This window comes from Podarcis filfolensis, assembly GCF_964270895.1.
Source record: "Podarcis filfolensis genome assembly, chromosome: 8".
Classification (NCBI taxonomy): domain Eukaryota; kingdom Metazoa; phylum Chordata; class Lepidosauria; order Squamata; family Lacertidae; genus Podarcis; species Podarcis filfolensis.
Genome location: NC_139611.1, coordinates 72,100,606 through 72,119,760, shown reverse-complemented (window position 1 = coordinate 72,119,760; position 19,155 = coordinate 72,100,606). Strand labels below are relative to the sequence as shown.

The window sequence follows — 19,155 nt, the reverse complement described above, 5'->3', positions numbered from 1 at the left end:
AACAGCTGGTGAGCAGCGGACTTTGTCTGGAGGGCTGCTAAATGCTCCTTCGCAAGTGCCTCTCCCAGCAAGATCGAACCCCCTCCCCTCTATGAATGTGGGAGGTGGGGGGAGGAGGAGAGAACACGCCTTCCCCCTTGACTAAATGTTTAAGTCTTGCTCTGTGAGCCAGGAAGAGAAGGAAGCTCCAGACTCAACTGTAGTGAGCATGGCCTGTGTCTTTCAGAAGAATGCCTGGAACACAAACTCCCCTCTCTGGTTGGCAGTGGTTTCATCCAAAGTTCATTGGTACTTTCATCTCATCTATGTAGGAAGTACATGCTATGCTGAGTTGTTGAACTTCTGCTGACAGAAAAATATACCTGCTGAAGTTTCCCTCATTCCTCCTGCTTCCTGATATTACTGCAGACTCTTTGCAAGGTTTCCTTACACAGTAGGTATCTTTTCCAGACCCACAGGATGCTCTAGTAGCTGCTGAATTATAAAGACTGCTCCTGTTCCCTTCTTGTATTCAAGCTTTGCTTACGTTCTTTCAGATCATCTCAACCTCCTTTTTCTCTCCTTTATGAATTCTTCCCCAGTTGCCTTCTCCCTTTTCCAGATTCCCTCTTTCCTTTTCCAGATTGGAACATGCATGGGTTTTAAACTAACTGCTATATTCTATAAATGTAGCAGTGGAAGAAAGACAGGACAACAGGTCCACCCACTGGCTCTCCCCCTGCTCCTTTCCTCCCTGCTCTTGGCAGTCCTCCACATGTTGGCAGCTGTGAGAGAGAAGGGAGAGCAATGCCTCTGCTGAGAGACTCGCTTCATTTCACTTCTGAAATATACTCAGAGTCGCAAAGTGATTTCATGCTCTTTATTCAGCTCATAGTGGTGAGGAGGAATGAATGAAAGTCCCCTCAAGGTATCTGCTTTATATACATTATTTACACAATGGGCTGCACATGATTGGCTAATTCCGGAATTCTACTGTAAGCCAATCAGGTTGTGGATTCACTTCTATCTGGAGCATGATTGGGTGGTTCCTGCCAACCAATCATACTGCTGCATTGTTCTAGGACCAATCAGACTGCTGCATTCTGAATCCTATTGTTCTAGGACCAATCAGACTGCTGCCTTTTGGATCCTATTGTTCTAGGACCAATCAGACTGCTGCAGTTTGGATCCTATTCAACTCAGTACATAACACCCCTCCCCTCTAAGTTCCAGTCCTGCCCGGGAGGTCACATTCATAGTCTTCAAGGTACGCCGGCGGCCTACGTGTGCGTTGCGGCCTGGGGTGTTCCCTGGTCCGGGGTTCAGGTTCTGGCTCGTGTTCCAAGGATTCTGGCTGTGATGGGGCTGTATGGTCTGGCGCAACCGGCTCGCTCAGTCGTGGTTCTGGTTCCAGTGTCCTTTCGGCCTCACGGGTTGTCTCTGTATTTACTGATTCTGCCTCTCCTGCTTGCCCCTGCTGCTCTATGGGCCTCACTGCCCGACTGTTCCCTTGGGACTCCTCTGACCTGTCCTCCTCCTCCTTGTTTTCTCCCGGGAATCGTCGCTGTATCTGGTCGCAGTGGCGGCGCCAGCATTGCCCCCCATCTGTTAGCACCTCGTACGACACAGGGCCAGTGACCCTGGTGACTGTGGCGGGTACCCATGCAGGGCCTGCCCCAAAATTCTTTGCATACACTGGGTCCTGGGCCTTGAAGGTCCGGGGGTTCCTGCCTTCCCCCACCACTACCTCATCCTGAGCTCTATCGGGGTGAAGGCGGTCCAATCTGATTGCAAGGCGCCGACCCATTAGTAGTTCAGCGGGGCTCCGGCCAGTCGTTGAGCTGAGGGTGCTGTGCTGTGCTAGAAGGAATGTGGCAAGGCGGTACTCCCAATCCCCTTGCGTCATGCGGCGAAGGCTGTCCTTGGTGGTCCGCACCATGTGTTCTGCTTGGCCATTGGTGGCAGGGTGGAATGGCGCCGAACGGATGTGGCGGATGGCGTTCTGCGCTGTGAAGGTTTGGAATTCTCCTGACGTAAATGCAGTCCTGTTGTCTGAGACGAGAGTGTCAGGGAGCCCGTGGGTTGCAAACAGCCTGCGTAGTACCCGGATGGCTGCGGACGTAGAAGTGGACGGTACCAGTGCGACTTCCAGACATTTGGTGTAGGAGTCCACCACTATGAAGAATGTTTTCCCCTGAAAGGGGCCAGCGAAGTCCACATGCAGGCGTGACCATGGTGCTCGGGCGGACTCCCAGGGGTGGACTGGGGCCCTTGGGGGATCTGGGCGGGATTCTTGGCAGGCCTGGCAGTGTTTGACCCAGGCCTCTATCTCTCCGTCAATCCCCGGCCACCACACATAACTCCTGGCAAGGGCCTTCATTCTTACTACCCCTGGGTGTGTCTCGTGTAGGGCTGTGAGGACCCTTTTGCGGAGGGGCTGGGGAACAATGACCCTGCTTCCCCATAACAGGCACCCCTTGTGGGCCGACAGTTCATGTTTGCGGGTTGTGTAGCCGGCGAATTCTGGCCCGGGGCTGCTGCTGGGCCATCCCCTCCACACCCAGTCCAGGACCCGGGAGATGACCCTATCTTTCTTGGAATGGTGTGCAACTTCTTGTGCCTGAATGGGGCGCTCGGGAAGCAGCTCCAGGCTCATAACCTCTTGTGCAGGTGCTGGGTCGGGGCCTGTTTCCGGTAGTGGTAGCCTGCTGAGGGCGTCCGCATGGCCCATCGCCTTCCCAGGGCGGTGAATCAGTGCATACTGGTAGCTGGCAAGGAAAATTGACCACCTGAGGACACAAGGAGACAGCACTTGGGGGGTCTGCTTTTCAGGGGCAAACAAGCCAAGCAACGGCTTGTGGTCAGTCACCACGGTGAAGGGCCGCCCGTACAAGAAATCATGGAATTTTTTTACTCCCTTCACGATTGCCAGACCCTCCTTGTCGATTTGCGAGTAGTTCCGCTCGGTTGCGTTGAGTGTCTGGGAAAAGTATGCCACCGGTACCTCTCTTCCATCCGGGAGTTGGTGTCCCAGGACAGCGCCAATGCCATAGGGTGAGGCGTCGCATGCTAGCACCACCGGCAGCCTCTCGTCGAAGTGTGCCAAGACCGAGTTTGAGACAAGCAAGTCCTTGACTGCCTGGAATGCGGCCTCCTGGCGCTGGCCCCACACCCAAGGGGCCCGCTTGTCCAGGAGTCTGTGTAGGGGCTCCGCTACCGCCGCCTTGTGGGGAAGGAAGGAATGGTAAAAGTTCAATAGTCCCAAGAAGGCCTGAAGTTCAGTCTTGTTCTTGGGTGCTGGAGCATCACAAATGGCCCGTACCTTGTCCCCAGTTGGATGGACCCCTTCTGCGTCCACCATAAATCCCAGAAAGTCCACCTGAGGCACTCCTAGTAGACATTTTTCCCGCTTCACCTTGAGACCCGCCGTCTGGAAACGGTGCAAAACGGTGCGGAGGCGGTCCTCAAACTCCTCGGGTGTGGGCCCGGCAATCAACACATCATCGAAGAAGGGGGTGACACCAGGAATCCCTTTAAGGAGAGAGTCCATTAGATTCTGGAATATGCCTGGTGCCACGCTGACACCGAATTGCAGCCGCTTTACCCTGAACGCTCCTCTGTGCGTCACAATTGTCTGTGCCTCTGCTGTGGCCTCATCTACTGGCAGCTGTTGATATGCTTGGGCCAGGTCCAGCTTGCCAAAAATTTTCGACCCAGCCAGGGTAGCAAGGACATGGCTGACCACTGGCACTGGGTATGCATGGGCCGTGAGGGCCTTGTTTATGGTACATTTGTAGTCTGCGCAGATGCGGACCGAACCATTAGGCTTGACGGGTGTGACGATTGGGGTTTCCCAGGGGGCATTAGGCACCGGCTCCAGCACTCCTTGCTCCACGAGTCGGTCCAATTCCTCGTCTATACGGGGTTTCAGGGTGAACGGGACCCGGCGGGCCTTGAGCCTGACCGGTCGTACTGCGGGGTCAAGCTGTAGAGCAATGGGGGGGCCCGTATACTGTCCCAGTTTCCCATCGAAAACCCTTGGAAATTCCTTGCATATGGCATCCACGTCCACTTGTAAGCTCGTGTGGTTCACCCCGGTGACGGCTAGCCCCAGTGGTCCAAACCATGCCAATCCCAGTAAGCTAATGTAGGGGCCCTTGACCACAAGCAAGTCCAGTTGCCGCGTCCGCCCTCGGTACTGCACCCTGAAGGTCCCCACCCCCATTGTGGGGACCTTACGTTTCTGGAAGTCCCTGAGGGTGAATGGGGCCGGCCTGAGTTTGGGACCCCCAGTAGGACACAGTTTCCTTAAGGTCCTTGCCGAGATTATGGATAGAGTTGAACCCGTGTCAAGCTCCATGCGGCATGGGCCCCCCTCTATCTGTACCTCTACATAAATTTTCTCTACGTTGGGGTGGGGCAACTGGTATACCTGGAAGTCCGTGAGCTCCGTCGAGTTGCCTTGGTGCGTTGGGCCCCGGGACCTGGGGCTCTTGGATTGGTCATCTGATGCCTGGCGTTGGGTGGGCCGAGCTCGACACACCCGGGCGATGTGTCCCAATTTTCTGCACTGCCTGCACTCTGCGTTGCGGAAACGGCAGGTCCTCCTCTCGTGACTTTCTCCACAGCTTGCGCAGTTCCCTCCTTCTCGTCGAGGCAGCTGTGGTATGTGGGCTGCTTGAGTGCGCTGCTGTACTCGGTGCACCTCCTCCCTGTTGGATCCTGAGTCGTCGGTGAGGTCTTCGTGGTGGACCCTCGGTTGGGACGGCTGGCTCGGCCGTGCCTCTTGCGTCGACCTCTCGGCAGCTTCCGTTGCCAGGGCCTTCTCCAGAGCGATCTGGAACGTTAGGTTCTTCTTAGCGTAGAGGTGTCGTTGCAGCTTCTCATCCTTCAGGCCACCGACGAGGCAGTCACGAAGCATGTTCTCCAGCTCTGACAAGTTGCAGAACCGGGCAGCTTGGCGGAGAGAGGTCACAAACCCAGTTATGGTTTCCCCAGGGGCTTGCCGCTTTGCGTAGAAGGCATTTCGACGAGCCACCACTGAGGGCTGTGGCGAAAAGTGCCCCTTCAGCTGTTCCATTATTGTTTTGTATGGAACAGTAGCAACGTCTTCAGGCGCAAGGAGAGCCTGGGCGATTTCAAACGTCTCCTCTCCGCAGACGCTGAAGAATATTGCCCTCTTCTTGGCGTCTTCTTCATCGGTGACCCCTTTGGCTTCTAGGAGGAAGGTGAAACGGGAGGCGTACGCTTCCCAGTCTCCAGATGCTGGGTTGAACGGCGAGAAGCTGCTGTCGGTTGCCATTCTGAGTTCCTTGTGTCCCGGAGCTGAAGCCTGGATACACGGTGCGAGGCAGCGGTGCGGCAGGTGGCGGTGCTGTGGTGCTGTGTGTGGCAGTCAGCTCAGCGGGATCCCACCTTCGTCGCCAGTGAAATATACTCAGAGTCACAAAGTGATTTCATGCTCTTTATTCAGCTCATAGTGGTGAGGAGGAATGAATGAAAGTCCCCTCAAGGTATCTGCTTTATATACATTATTTACACAATGGGCTGCACATGATTGGCTAATTCCGGAATTCTACTGTAAGCCAATCAGGTTGTGGATTCACTTCTATCTGGAGCATGATTGGGTGGTTCCTGCCAACCAATCATACTGCTGCATTGTTCTAGGACCAATCAGACTGCTGCCTTTTGGATCCTATTGTTCTAGGACCAATCAGACTGCTGCAGTTTGGATCCTATTCAACTCAGTACATAACAACTTCTCTTCTTCCCAAACAGATTCCATGCAATCTGGTAATCAGTTTCAGATCTTTGAAGCTTTACATATGGGTTTTCTTCCCCCTTCCTTATGGATTGTCTTTCGAGATTTTAAGGCTGTGAGTGGGGACTCTTTGCTCTGCTCTTGGTTTGCCGCTGTTACGTAAAGCTGTTCTGCAAATGTTTGCAGCTGTTGAGCAAGTTGAATGCTGTAAATAAATAAATGAGTATCAAGGGTTCCATATAGGGACAAAAGTTCGCCTTCCCTTGCCTCCTAGTGACAGAAGCAGGGAAGAGGAAAGACTATTTTGCACTTCAGGTAAACAGTGTGAGAGTAGCCTCAGAAGCAATTGTGCATGTGTGTGTATGGAGGGGTGTGTGTCTTTTTTTAGGCAGGTGGGGCTGTAATGTAGCACTCCCTTCTTGCGTAAACTGATTTCCTCCAGTTGATGCATAGTGGCAGTGATCCAGAGGAGGTGAATGGGGCCTATTTCCTCATGGAAGTGAAGGCGATTGGAGTTTATTGTGTGATGATTTTGTTTCCAAGATCTTACTGAGATTTGAAAGCCTGATATGATGTGCACTTAAAACCGAGTTCATTGGATTTCCCCACCACCATACCTGGAGGCACCACCCAGACACCTATTAATGGCCCAGCAATTCCTCCTGAACTCTCCCTATTCTCTGCTGAAGCAGAGAAGGGGGGGGGGGTCAAGAAGCTGCTGAAGAATCACGGGAATGGCAAGAAGCTCCTCCCGTATCCCGGTCTCAAAGAACACACAGAGAAGAGACAAGAGATACACAGAGACTGTTGGAGACTGCTTGGGCAACATCCGGGAGAGGAGGAGCCTTAGAAAGTGTGGAAGAAAGGGACATTCAGTCCGGACAACAGCTCTACAGTGGTACCTCGGGTTAAGTACTTACTTTGTTCCGGAGGTCCATTCTTAACCTGAAACTGTTCTTAACCTGAAACTGTTCTTAACCTGAAGCACCACTTTAGCTAATGGGGCCTCCTCCCTCCTACTGCACCGCTGGAGCATAATTTCTGTTCTCATCCTGAAGCAAAGTTCTTAACCCGAGGTACTACCTGAGGTACCACTGTATAGGGGAAAGACGTACCAGGAAGTATTCTTGAGTTGTTTAACGTTTCCTTGAATAAAGCATTAATTTCACTGACAACGGACTCTGCCACTTCGTGCTGAACACTATCTGACTTAGCCCTGATAGAAATGACATGTACTCACAGTGGCGTAGCGTGGGGGGTGCAGGGGGGGCGGGCCGCACCGGGCGCAACATCTGGGGTTAGGGCAAATCCATGGGTTAGGGGGCGCAAATCCACGGGTTAGGGGGCGCAAATCCACGGGTTAGGGGGCGCAAATTACTTGCCTTGCCCCGGGTGCTGACAACCCACGCTACGCCACTGTGTACTCAGAAGTGAGTTTCTTGGGTTTTTTCCACCACACCTGGTGGCACCACTTGAGCATCTACTGATGGCCCATCACCACCTCCTGAACTCTCCCCTTCCTCCTGCTCCCCAGCTATTCCCAGAGTTTTTCTAGAACAGTAGCTGCACGAATGTCCCTAAGGATGTGGCATAATTTTTCTCTCTCCTTCTCTCTCTCCCCCCGTATCTTAAGTTTTTCAGTATCACCAATGCCTTATTTCAAATACAAGGGGACCCCATTTTCTTCAGAATATTTTTCAGAGGAAACACTCAGCTATGTGGAAAACGACTTCCAACTGCAAAAATGAGAATTCAAAATAGAAATATTACACAATCCCTAGCCACTGTTGATGTTCACAGAAGGAAGCAAAAGAACCCTTGAAATTCCTGGGGAAGTCAAGAAACCTTGAAAAAAAGAGAGATTTCCATATCATTCTGTCTTTCTGGAATATCTTAACCCAGATATTTACAGCGCTCATGAGCTGAATTGAGAATATTCCCAGGAGAATTTTATATATTATGGCATGCTTCTGTCATGTCACTAGGAAGGCTTTTGGTGCTGGATATGGGTGGTGTGGGTGGTTCCCTTGCAAAGGGTCCCATGTCGAGGGGGTTTATAATCATAATCACAATCAAAGCTATACGTATATGGTTACCTACTGAGAATTATTAAAAAAGCAACTGTACCTCAAGATATTATTGTGAAAATATATTGGGGAGGTGAGGGGGAAATTTTGTCCTTGCTCAGGACACCATATTACCAAAGTCTATCTCTGATGCTGTGTCAGGATAACCATCTCTACAGGTTGATTGTATATAGACGAATAAGCCACCTTTCTGGTATAGTCATTTTCCAAAAATCCTCATAATTAACACCCAGTTAATTTAATAATTGAATTAAAACAACATGGATTGACAAGGTCACAGCAAGGTGACTGTCCACCAGGATAAAGATTATGTGAATACCCACAACACAGGAGCTAAATCCTAGGACTAGGAAGTCCATAGTAAAGCTACTTAGCAGGAGAATTCAAGGAACCACAGGAATCTAGACTAAGAGCCCCACAAGTACATCACAAATCTAGCAAGCAGGAAAGTCAATGGGTAACTAAGTTAAAAGAAGCAAATTATCAAGACCAGCAGGGGTGTGGGGTTTTTGCATTGTTTTGCACACTCTGCCATTTGTATGAATATCTCCCCATGTGTATGTCAGAAATGCCATGAGTTTCAGGCTCTCAGGGAACAAGTTCCTTCCCTCGAAGCCAAGGTTGCAGAATTAGAAAGTGTAGGAGGCAGAGAAAGTGGTCAAGGAGACCTTCAGGGATGTGGTAGCTGGGTGGCCCTCCCACAATAACAGTTCTCCTGCCGTCAGGAAGAACGAAGGTCCTGAGAAAGGAGAACATCACTTTGAAGAAGAGGGAGGCATTCCCTTAGAAAGGACCCGTTTCTTGGAAGTTGGTATAGGGACCTGTGCTTTTGTAACTTGTTCATAAGTGATCAAGTAGTGAGGTGGCCAGGTTTGCTGACACTAAAAATAGATGGTCAGTAAAATGGTGAATGAATTTAATGTAAACAAGTGTGAAGTGATGCATGTTGGAGCAAAACATCTCAATTTCCCATACACGCTCATGGGGTGTGAAATGGAGGTGATGGAGCAAGAGCGAGACCTTGGAGTCATCTCAAGGATGATGTTGACCCAGTGTGCAGTGGTCGTGAGAAAAGCAGATTCCATGCTGGGGGTCACTAGAAATGGAATGAAAACAAAACTGCTGGTAACATAATGCTTCTCTCTAGCTTCCCACAGGCTTCTGGGAGAAACAGGATGCCAGACTCAATGGGTCATTGGCGTCATCCAGAAGGCTATTCTTCTGTTCTCACTTGTGCCACACTCAACGAAAAAATATAGTCAGTTTCACCATGGTAAACCGTTCCAGAATCTGGGTGTCTTGCCCCATAGGAGGGTGCTGAATAGATAGAAGAGGAAGAAGATTCATTAAAATTCTTATGTTCCTCTAATTGCTTTTCAAGGGCCAGGTATTAATGCACAATGATTGACTGGTGGATTTCCTCCTAGGTACCCATTGGATGGCAGAGGTCTTGAGCTTAATCCAGAGCCAAGGGGACCCCTCGTGGGTTCAGAAGGTACCACTGTGGGAAAGGGCACCCTGGATTGAGCTGGATGAAAATTTGAAGATTGCCTTGAAAAATCCTCCCCCCAGACTCCTGACAACTCATCTGCCATTCCAGCTTTTCCCCAAGTCCTTCCTCCACTCCAAGGCCAAGGTAAAAGAGGAACAATGGACACATCAAGACTGCCTTTGACTCTTGTCTTTTTGGCACACAGATGTGGGGGATTCTGGAACACTTGACACAGCCTCTTTACAGGAGGATGCCATTTTCTGTACTAGAGAATGGGGAGAAGTACTGGGAATCTCCTTAGCAGTTTCCTGATTGTGGAAGAACTTTAAGTGTACATGGTCCACATTCATGGTCAGCCCAGGTCCTCACTGGAGGCGTCCCCTGTTCCCATGTCAGGTTTTAGTTATCATGCCTTCAGTTTACTGCCATACTCTGCCTATTGATAGTGTTGGGCTGCCTGGGCCCTCCTTCAATATAGCTCTTCCTCTGTTACAGGTAGTCTATACTCTGCATAACCCCAGAGATGCCATGGTTTCAGTCTACCACTTCATCAAAGGCTTTAAAGCGTTGAAGGACCCTGGAACTGTGGAAGAGTTCATGGAGAGATTCCTGAGAGGGGAAAGTATGGAAGGAGGCAAATCAGCCACTCTTGTTTGCTGTGACCCAGCACCAGTGATGTCCACCACCAGAAAACATTTATACATTTATTTTTAGCTAACTCTAGAGTTCTATCAGAAAACTATAATTCCCAGTTGGATACATGGAGAAGGGCAGAAATGTGGCAAAGTCCTACATTTGTCATTTGCTTTCAAAGAAAATCAATAAATTTCCTTTCAGATAGGCGAGATTGGCACTAAAACGAGAAGAGGGTGAAACTTAAGGAAAGTCCTTAACAGCTGGGTGAGATTGGCACTAACAAGAGAATAGATCAAAATCGACGATAACAGACATTCTCACTGCTGGCAGAAAGAAAAAGAAACCTTAATGGAGAAAGCCCATTAAGGCGTAAGATTATTGACTCATTCAAAGCTTTACTTCTTTTGTACGTGGATAATGTCAGTACACAGAGAAGTCAGTAGGCATTAGACATAGGGTAGCATTGAAGTCTCCTGTTACTGATTTTGTTTTAAAGTTCCGGACTGATGTTTCCTCTACGTCTACAATAGCATTCTCTATTCCCTCCCATAACTCCTTACATTTCACCATTGCTTCCTCTTTGCTCTTTCAGTTGATTATGGTTCCTGGTTTGACCATGTGAAAGGCTGGGTGGAGATGAAGGAGAGAGCCAACATCATCTTCATCACCTATGAAGAACTACGGCAGGTAAAGGTCCAATTTTAACTGTGCTGACACGCAGCTCCAATTCTGACATTAATCACACATGAAGCTGCTTTCTTTTTTGAAAGATTCTAGTAATATTGGCTAGAAAGGGATTCTGAGCATGTGAGATGACCTAGTTTTAACATTACAGGAGCCAGAATCTAGTTCGAAAAGGGTTTTGGAATTGATTCAAGAATTTGGTCAGGTGGCTGGTTTTAAATTGAACAAGTCAAAAACCAAAGTTCTTGAGAAAAACTTAACACCGATTGAGAAAGAAAGGTTTCAGAAGGAGACAGGCTTAACAATAGTAAAGAAAGTTAAATATTTGGGGGTTAACATGACTGCTAAGAACTTAAACTTATTTAAAGACAACTATGAGAAATGTTGGTTAGAAGTGAAGAAAGATTTAGAGATATGGTCAAACCTGAAGCTTTCCCTGTTGGGTAGAATTGCGGCTATTAAGATGAATGTATTGCCAAAGATGTTATTTTTGTTTCAATCTTTGCAAATTTTGGACAAGATGGACTGTTTCAAGAAGTGGCAGAGAGATATATCTAGATTTGTCTGGCAGGGCAAGAAGCCTAGAATAAAATTTAAAATACTAACTGATGTTAAAGAAAGAGGCGGATTTGCCCTGCCAGACCTGAAACTTTATTATGAATCGGCCGCATTTTGTTGGCTGAAAGAATGGCTGCTTCTTGAGAACACAGACATTTTGGACTTAGAAGGTTTCAATAACGTTTTTGGGTGGCATGCATATTTGTGGTACGACAAGGTCAAAGCTCATAAAGCATTTAAAAACCATATTGTCAGGAAAGCATTGTTTAATGTTTGGCTAAGATATAAAGACTTACTGGAGAATAAAACCCCAAGGTGGTTGTCACCAATGGAAGCAAAGGCACTGAAAAAGTCCAATATGGAGGCCAAATGGCCGAAATATTGGGAAATATTGGAACAAGAAGGAGATAAATTGAAATTGCAGAGTTTTGAGAAATTAAAAGATAAGGTGCGAGATTGGCTGCATTATTTTCAAATAAGAGAGGCCTATAATTTGGATAAAAAAATAGGCTTCCAGGTGGAAAAATCAAAACTGGAAACTGAATTGTTAGAACCCAAAACTAAAACACTTTCAAGAATGTATAACTTGCTGCTAAAATGGAACACGCAGGATGAAACAGTTAAATCTGCTATGATTAAATGGGCACAAGATGTTGGTCATAACATCATGTTTGCTGACTGGGAACAGTTGTGGACCACAGGTATGAAGTTTACGGCATGTAATGCCCTAAGAGAGAATATTATGAAAATGATATACAGGTGGTACATGACACCAGTCAAGCTTGCAAAAATCTATCATTTGCCCGATAATAAATGTTGGAAGTGTAAAGAAAATGAAGGAACATTTTTTCACCTTTGGTGGACGTGCCCAAAGATTAAGGCTTTCTGGGAGATGATCTATAACGAAATGAAAAAAATATTTAAATATACATTCCTTAAGAAGCCAGAGGCCTTTCTCTTGGGCATGGTCGGCCAAATGGTGCCAAAGAAGGACAGAACTTTCTTTATGTATGCAACAACAGCAGCAAGAATTCTCATCGCAAAGTATTGGAAGACACAAGAGCTACCCACCCTGGAAGAGTGGCAGATGAAGCTGATGGACTATATGGAATTGGCGGAAATGACTGGCAGAATCCGAGACCTGGGAGAAGAGTTGGTGGAAGAAGACTGGAAGAAATTTAAAGACTATCTTCGGAAATACTGTAAAATTAATGAATGTTAAAATTATGCTTGGATTGGTAATAAGTGGTAACTAGTGACAAAAGTTAATAAGATTATGTAAAAAATGTATTGATGAATGGTTGAAAATATTGAGGTATAATATGTCATGACACAAAGTTAAGATATTTGAAAAAGGGTAAGAATTTGCTGAATTAAGTATGAAAATGGGAACACAAAAGGGGGGAGGTGTGAGGAGGTCAAGGATACAAGCATATGACTTTGAGGATATTGAGAAAAATGGATTTGTTTTATCTTTTTAATTTCCTTTTTTTTCTTATTTAGCTGTTTTTTGTGTATTTTGTGCGTTTTCTTTTTTGTATTGTCTATTTTTATCTGTGGTTTTTCTTTTTTTTTATTCTGTAAATTTTTATTTTTTTTTCTCTTGTAAAACTCTAATAAAAATTTATTTAAAAAAAAAAATAGAAAGGGATTCTGAGCATGTGCAAAATTCGGTGCTACCTCTACATACACTGCATATCATGTGCAGAGTACATTTCCTTTCTTCTACATTAGAGCAGATGTGCCAATAACCTGCTTTTCTGCCTCAAAAGCAATGTCTAAAATGCCCCTGGGTGCTTTGCTGGCTGAGGGGAGGTGGAGACACAGTGGCTTCTGCATGGTGATAACAGCAAATTCCACATCTTCATATTTTTTTTAATGAAATATTTATTAGGATTTTCAAATTCAATACAAAAAAAATTAAAAAATACAAAAAAATACAAAAAAATAAAAGAGGAAAAATTTAAAAACACATAAAATTTACAATTCCATATTTTCATTACCATATTTCCCAGACTTCCCCACACTTCCCCTTCTTGCATTCCAATTCAAGTTGTTTGTTCAACAAGTTCTTATCCCCAATTTTTAACCTTTTTATATTTAATTCATTTTTTAAAACTTATTTTAACTTATAAACATCCATATTTGTACCTCAATACACAAATCTTTTTCCTAAAGTCGACCCTGATTCCATTCCACGAATTTCCCAATTTTCATATTAATAACCAAACAAACAAACAAAAAAAAGACAGATCATAATTATACACCCTTTGGATTCTCAAACCCCACCATCCCCTTTCCCGGTTTCGATCCCCAACAAATGTCCAGTTTTAATCTTCTATCAGCCTGGAGATCTCACGTCCGAGGCTCTTAATTCTCTCTCAGTTCCTCTCTGCCGGTTTTTTTGATAGTCCTTAATATTAAACTCCAAATTTCGGAGGAGCTCTGTCTCAATAAAGTCCAAATTTCTTCCAGCCAGACCTCCATACTTAAAAGCAAGGTCCAAAAGTCCAATTGTCACCAAGACTCCAGCTTCCACTTTAATCAAATTTGTAATCCATAGATCTCCAGGTCTCCACACAAAGGAATCTCTCCATTCTTCCTTCACCAATTTAAACCAGAATTTCATCATCCAGTACTTATTTTCCTTTGTAATCATGCTGTCAGGCCTTTGGTTTGATTTTTTGTTTCCCTTTTTGAGCATGATGTCAGGCCTCTGGCTCTCCTTTGTCATTTGCAAGGTTACAGCTCCTCCTTCCTTCTCCTCAGGAACAACATATATCTCTTTCTCCACACTTTCAGAATTCTCAAAGTCCTCTTTTTGTCCAGCTGCATGGGCTTCCTGAGTCAAGTCCTTATCAAGTTCCGTAATGTTATTTGCTTTTAAACTCAAGGTTGTTACATTTGTAGACAAAACCTCAATTTGGCCTTGTAACTTTCCCAGGAGAACAAATATTCTGTCCAGCCCAGCCTGAATTTTCCCTTTTCCAGCCATTCTTGTAGTGTCCCAAATCCTCCTCTAGAGGGATTTAGTAACTTAGTATTCTTTCCAGTTAAAATCCAAAAGTCAGGTTAATTTGTATCAGTTCTTACTTATTTTCAACAAAATATAACCAAGTTGCAGCAACTGTATCCAGCAGAGACAGCAGAAACAAAGTTCTCTTTTTCCTTTTTGACAGCTAAATTTGACAGCTGTCAAACTTCTCTATGTCTCCTCAGCAGGCTCTCTCGCGGATCACTCCCGGGTCCGGAGGGGGTGGAACTTCAACTCTCAAAATTAACTCTTATCCTCCAGCACAATTTCTTATACTTATATCGCCAAATCGTGAAATTGATATCTTTTATCGAAAAGACAATTCTCTCGACTTTAGTTAACTAGTGATTGCTTTAGATCTTTTACAAGGCGGGGAGGCGGACTTCCTGTTTGCACCATCCCCGATCATGCCAAATTCCAAAGAAATTTCCTTAAAAAGTCCAATTTCCGTACTACTCACGGGTTGTTACTTTTAGGGTCCGATTGTTCACAGGAAGAAGTCAGCGCCCTCCGACCATGGCTCGCGGCTTCACTCCCCAGGAGAAGCAGTCGACTCTCAGCACCGCGCCGCTCACCCCGTCCCCCGTTCCAAAGCCTTTAAAAAGGCTTCTTCACGGGTCGGGGGGGACGCAAATGGTGCCCGCCGAGTCACCAAGTTCACAGGCTTCCCCGCCTGTGATTTCTAAGGGTCCCCGCGTCGCCGCAGCGCCAAGACCCCGCTCCTGAAGAGCCGATTCCCTCCGGAGCTCGGAGGGAATCCGCCATTAACCGTTCGCGCTAACCAGGAAGCCTCCCAAATTCCACATCTTCAAGGCATCCATCTTACCCAGTGCATGTTGCATACTGGTCCTCATGCTCTCTGTGTGCCTCCTGATGAAGGGCAAGCTCTCTACATCACATGAGGATTCACAGCCATTTGCTTTTGCTTTCTGCAGGACCTTCGAGGCAGCGTGCAGAAGATCTGTCATTTTCTTGGCAAGGAGCTGAACAGTCAACAAATTGAATCTGTGGTGGAAAATGCCTCCTTCCACAAGATGAAGGACAACAAGATGTCTAACCACTCTACAATGCCAGAGAACGTTTTTGATCATACAAAAGCAACGCTCATGAGGAAAGGTAATAACATTGGAGTGCCAAGGAATAAGGCCACAATGCTGCATGCCAGGGGTGAAGAACCTCTTCTTTTTCTGTGGATGTTTGAATGTCTCACGGAAAAAGTATATCAGCAACCAGTCAATTGAGCGTAGAGCCAGAGCTGACTGTGAACACAGTTTGCAGGTCCAGAAGGGGGTACAGTTTGCAGGATTGTATACCTTCCTCTCTGTGCAACATCCCATCTAAGTCTATCTATTTCATGGGTGTCCAGATCAAAATAAGAAATTATTCTGAAAGAGGCAGTCTAGAGAACAAGGGTGTTTCTGCACGATTTTGAGACCTGGATAATGCTGGGGACTCCCTGAATATAGGTTGCAGATTCTCCAGGCCATCAAGACACAGTAGTTGCCTCAGAGTTGTTTATGCTAGAATTGGCAGGTTCTGTGTCTTTCACATTGATTTGGAAAGCAAGCAGAAATTCAGCAGACAGAGCAACAGACACACAGTTCAAGGAGATCTCTGTGGTGCAATAAGAAAGCATGGCTGGATGAGACACCCAGCTGGTCCAGGTACCCAACATGCATGCATTAGTGTTGCTGGAAAGCCAGATCAGGAGGGTGGTAATGGTTGGGGAGGGCCTCAGGGGAAACAGTCAGGGGGCATGTTATTTCTCCAATAACATCAGCTATCTGAGGGGTTGCCTGCCTCACAGCTGAGCACGAGGAAGAAACGTCCCAATTTAAGTTTACGTAATTTCAGGTGAACATCTTGGTGGTTGCCACTTGCTCTTGTCTTGTTCTAGGGATCTCCGGGGACTGGAAGAATCTCCTGATAGTGGCACAGAGTGAATGCTTTGACCGTGTTTACTTGGAGAACATGCGTGGTGTGAATATGACTTTCCCTTGGGAATGAAGAATCCCAGATTGTTGCTCCTGGTGTTCTTCACATTCTTATGTGTCATATGGTTTGGCTGTTTTCTGCTACCACTGTGCTAAATAAACATACCTGATCAGGGGTGGACCAGTTGTTATTTCTTTTTTTACCAAATCACAAAGTGTCTTTAGAGCTTGGAGGTCCTTCTGCAGCAGCTACAGGAGAAATGCTGAGACCGAGACTCCCCTTGAACATCACCTTCATAGACCTGACAAAGGCCTTCAACCTTGTCAGCCAAAAAGGACTCTTCACACTGCTCAAGATAGGATGCCTACGGAAGCGTCACAAGATGATTGTGTTCTTCCATGATAACATGCCCGGCAACTTCCAATATGACGGCACATCCTCAGATGCTTTCCCTGTTTGTGTTCTTTTCTTAAATGCATGAATTGCTCTTATGAAAGTTCCTCTTTGAATGCTAAAGAGCAGGGTAAAATTAATAAATTTACTCTTAATGGCCTTGAGGAAAGCTTTTATATCATGTGCAGTCTGAGGTGGTACCATCCTCTAACAAGAATGGACCATGCCAGAGACGGCATGTTTGCCTCATCATCAGAAGTGGTAAATGCGTAGAGAGCAAGCAGGACCCATTGCATTTTCCTGCCAGATGTAGAAGGCTACAGTTCTTCATTCCACATACAGATGCTGACGGGATTTGCTGCTGCATCTAAACAGCGAAAGAACAGTGTCCTCCATTTCACCTGAGGGCAACAGGCTTTTAAGGGGCAGACATTGCAGCTTTTTTTTATATATAAAATATTTATTGAAGTTTTCAAAAGAATTTAAAAAAAACAAAAAAACAAAACACACACACACAAAAAAAAAACCAAAAACCAAAAGCAAACCTATATCTTTCATTAACATTTTTCCTTGACTTCCCCACATCTCCTCTTCTTGTATTCCAATTCAATTTTTAGTTCAACAAGTTCCTATCCCCAAATTCTACCTTATTATATTTAAATCCTTTTGTTTAACCAATTTTGACATAATTCTCAATCTTGATACATCAAATCTTATTCTTAATATCTTTTTCTAAAGTCGACCCTAATTCCATTTCACGATTTCCCCATTTTAATCTAAAATAGCAAAACAGATTATTTACAAAAAAGAATATATTTATACCGCCTTTGGATACCCAAAACCCCACTCCCTACTTTTCCCGGTTTCAATCCCCAACCAATGTCCATCAATCCATCTGGTATCAGCCTGGTGATCTCACATCCGAGGCCCTTAAATCTCTTTCCTTTCCTCTCTGCCGGTTTTTCTGATAGTCCTTTATGTTGAACGCCAGATCTCGGAGAAGCTCTGTCCCCATAAGGTCCATACTTCTTCCTGCCAGGCCACCATATTTAAAATTGTAATCCAAATCTTGTTTTTTACTTCTTTTAAGACCAAATGTCCCAAAAACTCCTGCTTCCACTTTGGTCAAATTTATCTTTCCCTTTAAGTCCATCTTTACAGGCCTCTGGCCTGCCAGGTCTCCATATTTATGATTGTAATCCAAATCTTGTTTTTTGCTTCTTTCTTTGATCCTCTGCTGCATTATAGCTCCTCCTTCCTTTCCCTCTAGGTTATCATATGTAGCTTCTTCAAATTTCTCAAGTTCCTTTTCTTGTTCAGCTGCAAGGGTTTTTAGTTCAAGGGCACAGTCTTTTTGTTCTGGTACAGAGACTTGAATCAAGTCCCTTCCAATTTCCACAGGTTTGTTTGCTTTTTCATTCAATATTATGACATTTTTAGCCAAAACAATGCTTTGTTCATGAAGTTTTCCCAAGCTTCAAAATATCTTCTCAAGTGCCGTCTGTATTTTTCCACTTACAGCCATTCTGTAATGTCCCAGAGCCCCCTCTAGGGGAGTGCTGGTTACTTAGTATTCCTTCCAGTTGTAAATCCAAAAGTCCTTTATTTTCCTTGGTTTTCGACAATTTGTTACCTATATGTAACCAATATAACCAGCCGAGGCAATAGAAACAAAGTTCTCTCTCTTTTTTCCCTTTCAGCTTTGACAGCTAATTTGACAGCTGTCAAAGTCTTTTAAATCTCTCCAACAGGCTCCCTCACGGATCGCTCCCAGGTCCTGGGGGAGGGGTATCAATCCACTTTCAAAATTAATTCTTATCCTCCAGCACATTCACTTATACTGCCAAAACGTGAAATTAGTTACTTTTGACTTCCCACGAAGAAAATGTTTTTTTTTTTCAACCTTAGTTATCTAGTCCTTGCTTTAAAATGTTTACAAAAGGGGGAGACGGACTTCCTCTTTACGCCTTCCCCGCTCGTGCCGAATCAAAAAGGGTTGATTTTTAATGTCCAATTTCCGTAATACTCACGGGTTGTTACTTTTAGTCCAAATTTCAAAGGAAGAAGTCAGCGCTCTCCAACCATGGCATGCGGCTTCGCTTCGCGGAGACGGGTAGACAGCTCTCAGCTCCGCGCCGCTCACCCCCGGTATGTTCCGGAGCCTTTAAAAAGGCTCCTTTGCAGCGGGGGGGGGACGCAAATGGAGCCCGCCGAGCCTTCAGTTCACAGGCTTCCCCGCCTGTGATTTTTTTCGGGTCCCCGCTTCGCCGTAGCGGTAGAACCCTAGCTCCACGAAGCAGATTTCCTCCGGAGATCGGAGGGAATCCGCCATTACAGTTGCTGGCGCTAACCGGAAGTCCAGACAGCCACACTGCCCTGAATGCACCCGATCCCGTCTGATCTCGGAAGTTAAGCAGGGTCGGGCCTGGTTAGTACTTGGATGGGAGACAGACATTGCAGCTTTACAGCTCAGCACTGCTTACTAACAGCTCTTTTTGGACGCTCTCTGTGATGCAGTTGGAAAAGGTGACTGGAAGAGACACCTAGCTGGGCCAAGTCACCAACACGCAAGCATTAGTGCTGCTGGAGTGCCAAG

At 46.0% G+C, this 19,155-nt stretch overlaps 2 protein-coding genes across 3 annotated transcripts in view; both read left to right on the top strand.

The window, feature by feature from the left end:
• Positions 1-19,155, top strand: part of LOC310769052 (membrane-spanning 4-domains subfamily A member 4A-like) — a 639,318-nt gene that overhangs the window by 237,618 nt on the left and 382,545 nt on the right. The gene's annotated exons all lie outside the window — the stretch shown is intronic.
• LOC310768902 (sulfotransferase 2B1-like) overlaps positions 1-19,155 on the top strand; it is a 53,585-nt gene that overhangs the window by 9,861 nt on the left and 24,569 nt on the right. The window contains exons 3-7 of one of the 2 annotated variants that reach the window (XM_083627803.1): positions 9,255-9,463; positions 9,815-9,941; positions 10,548-10,642; positions 15,167-15,347; positions 16,129-16,346. In XM_083627803.1, the coding sequence (XP_083483929.1) occupies positions 9,255-9,463; positions 9,815-9,941; positions 10,548-10,642; positions 15,167-15,347; positions 16,129-16,238 (722 nt within the window). In that variant the 3' untranslated portion in view covers positions 16,239-16,346. Of the gene's footprint in view, positions 1-9,254; positions 9,464-9,814; positions 9,942-10,547; positions 10,643-15,166; positions 15,348-16,128; positions 16,347-19,155 lie in introns of those variants that run through there. The other variant, XM_083627804.1, reaches the window with a different exon arrangement.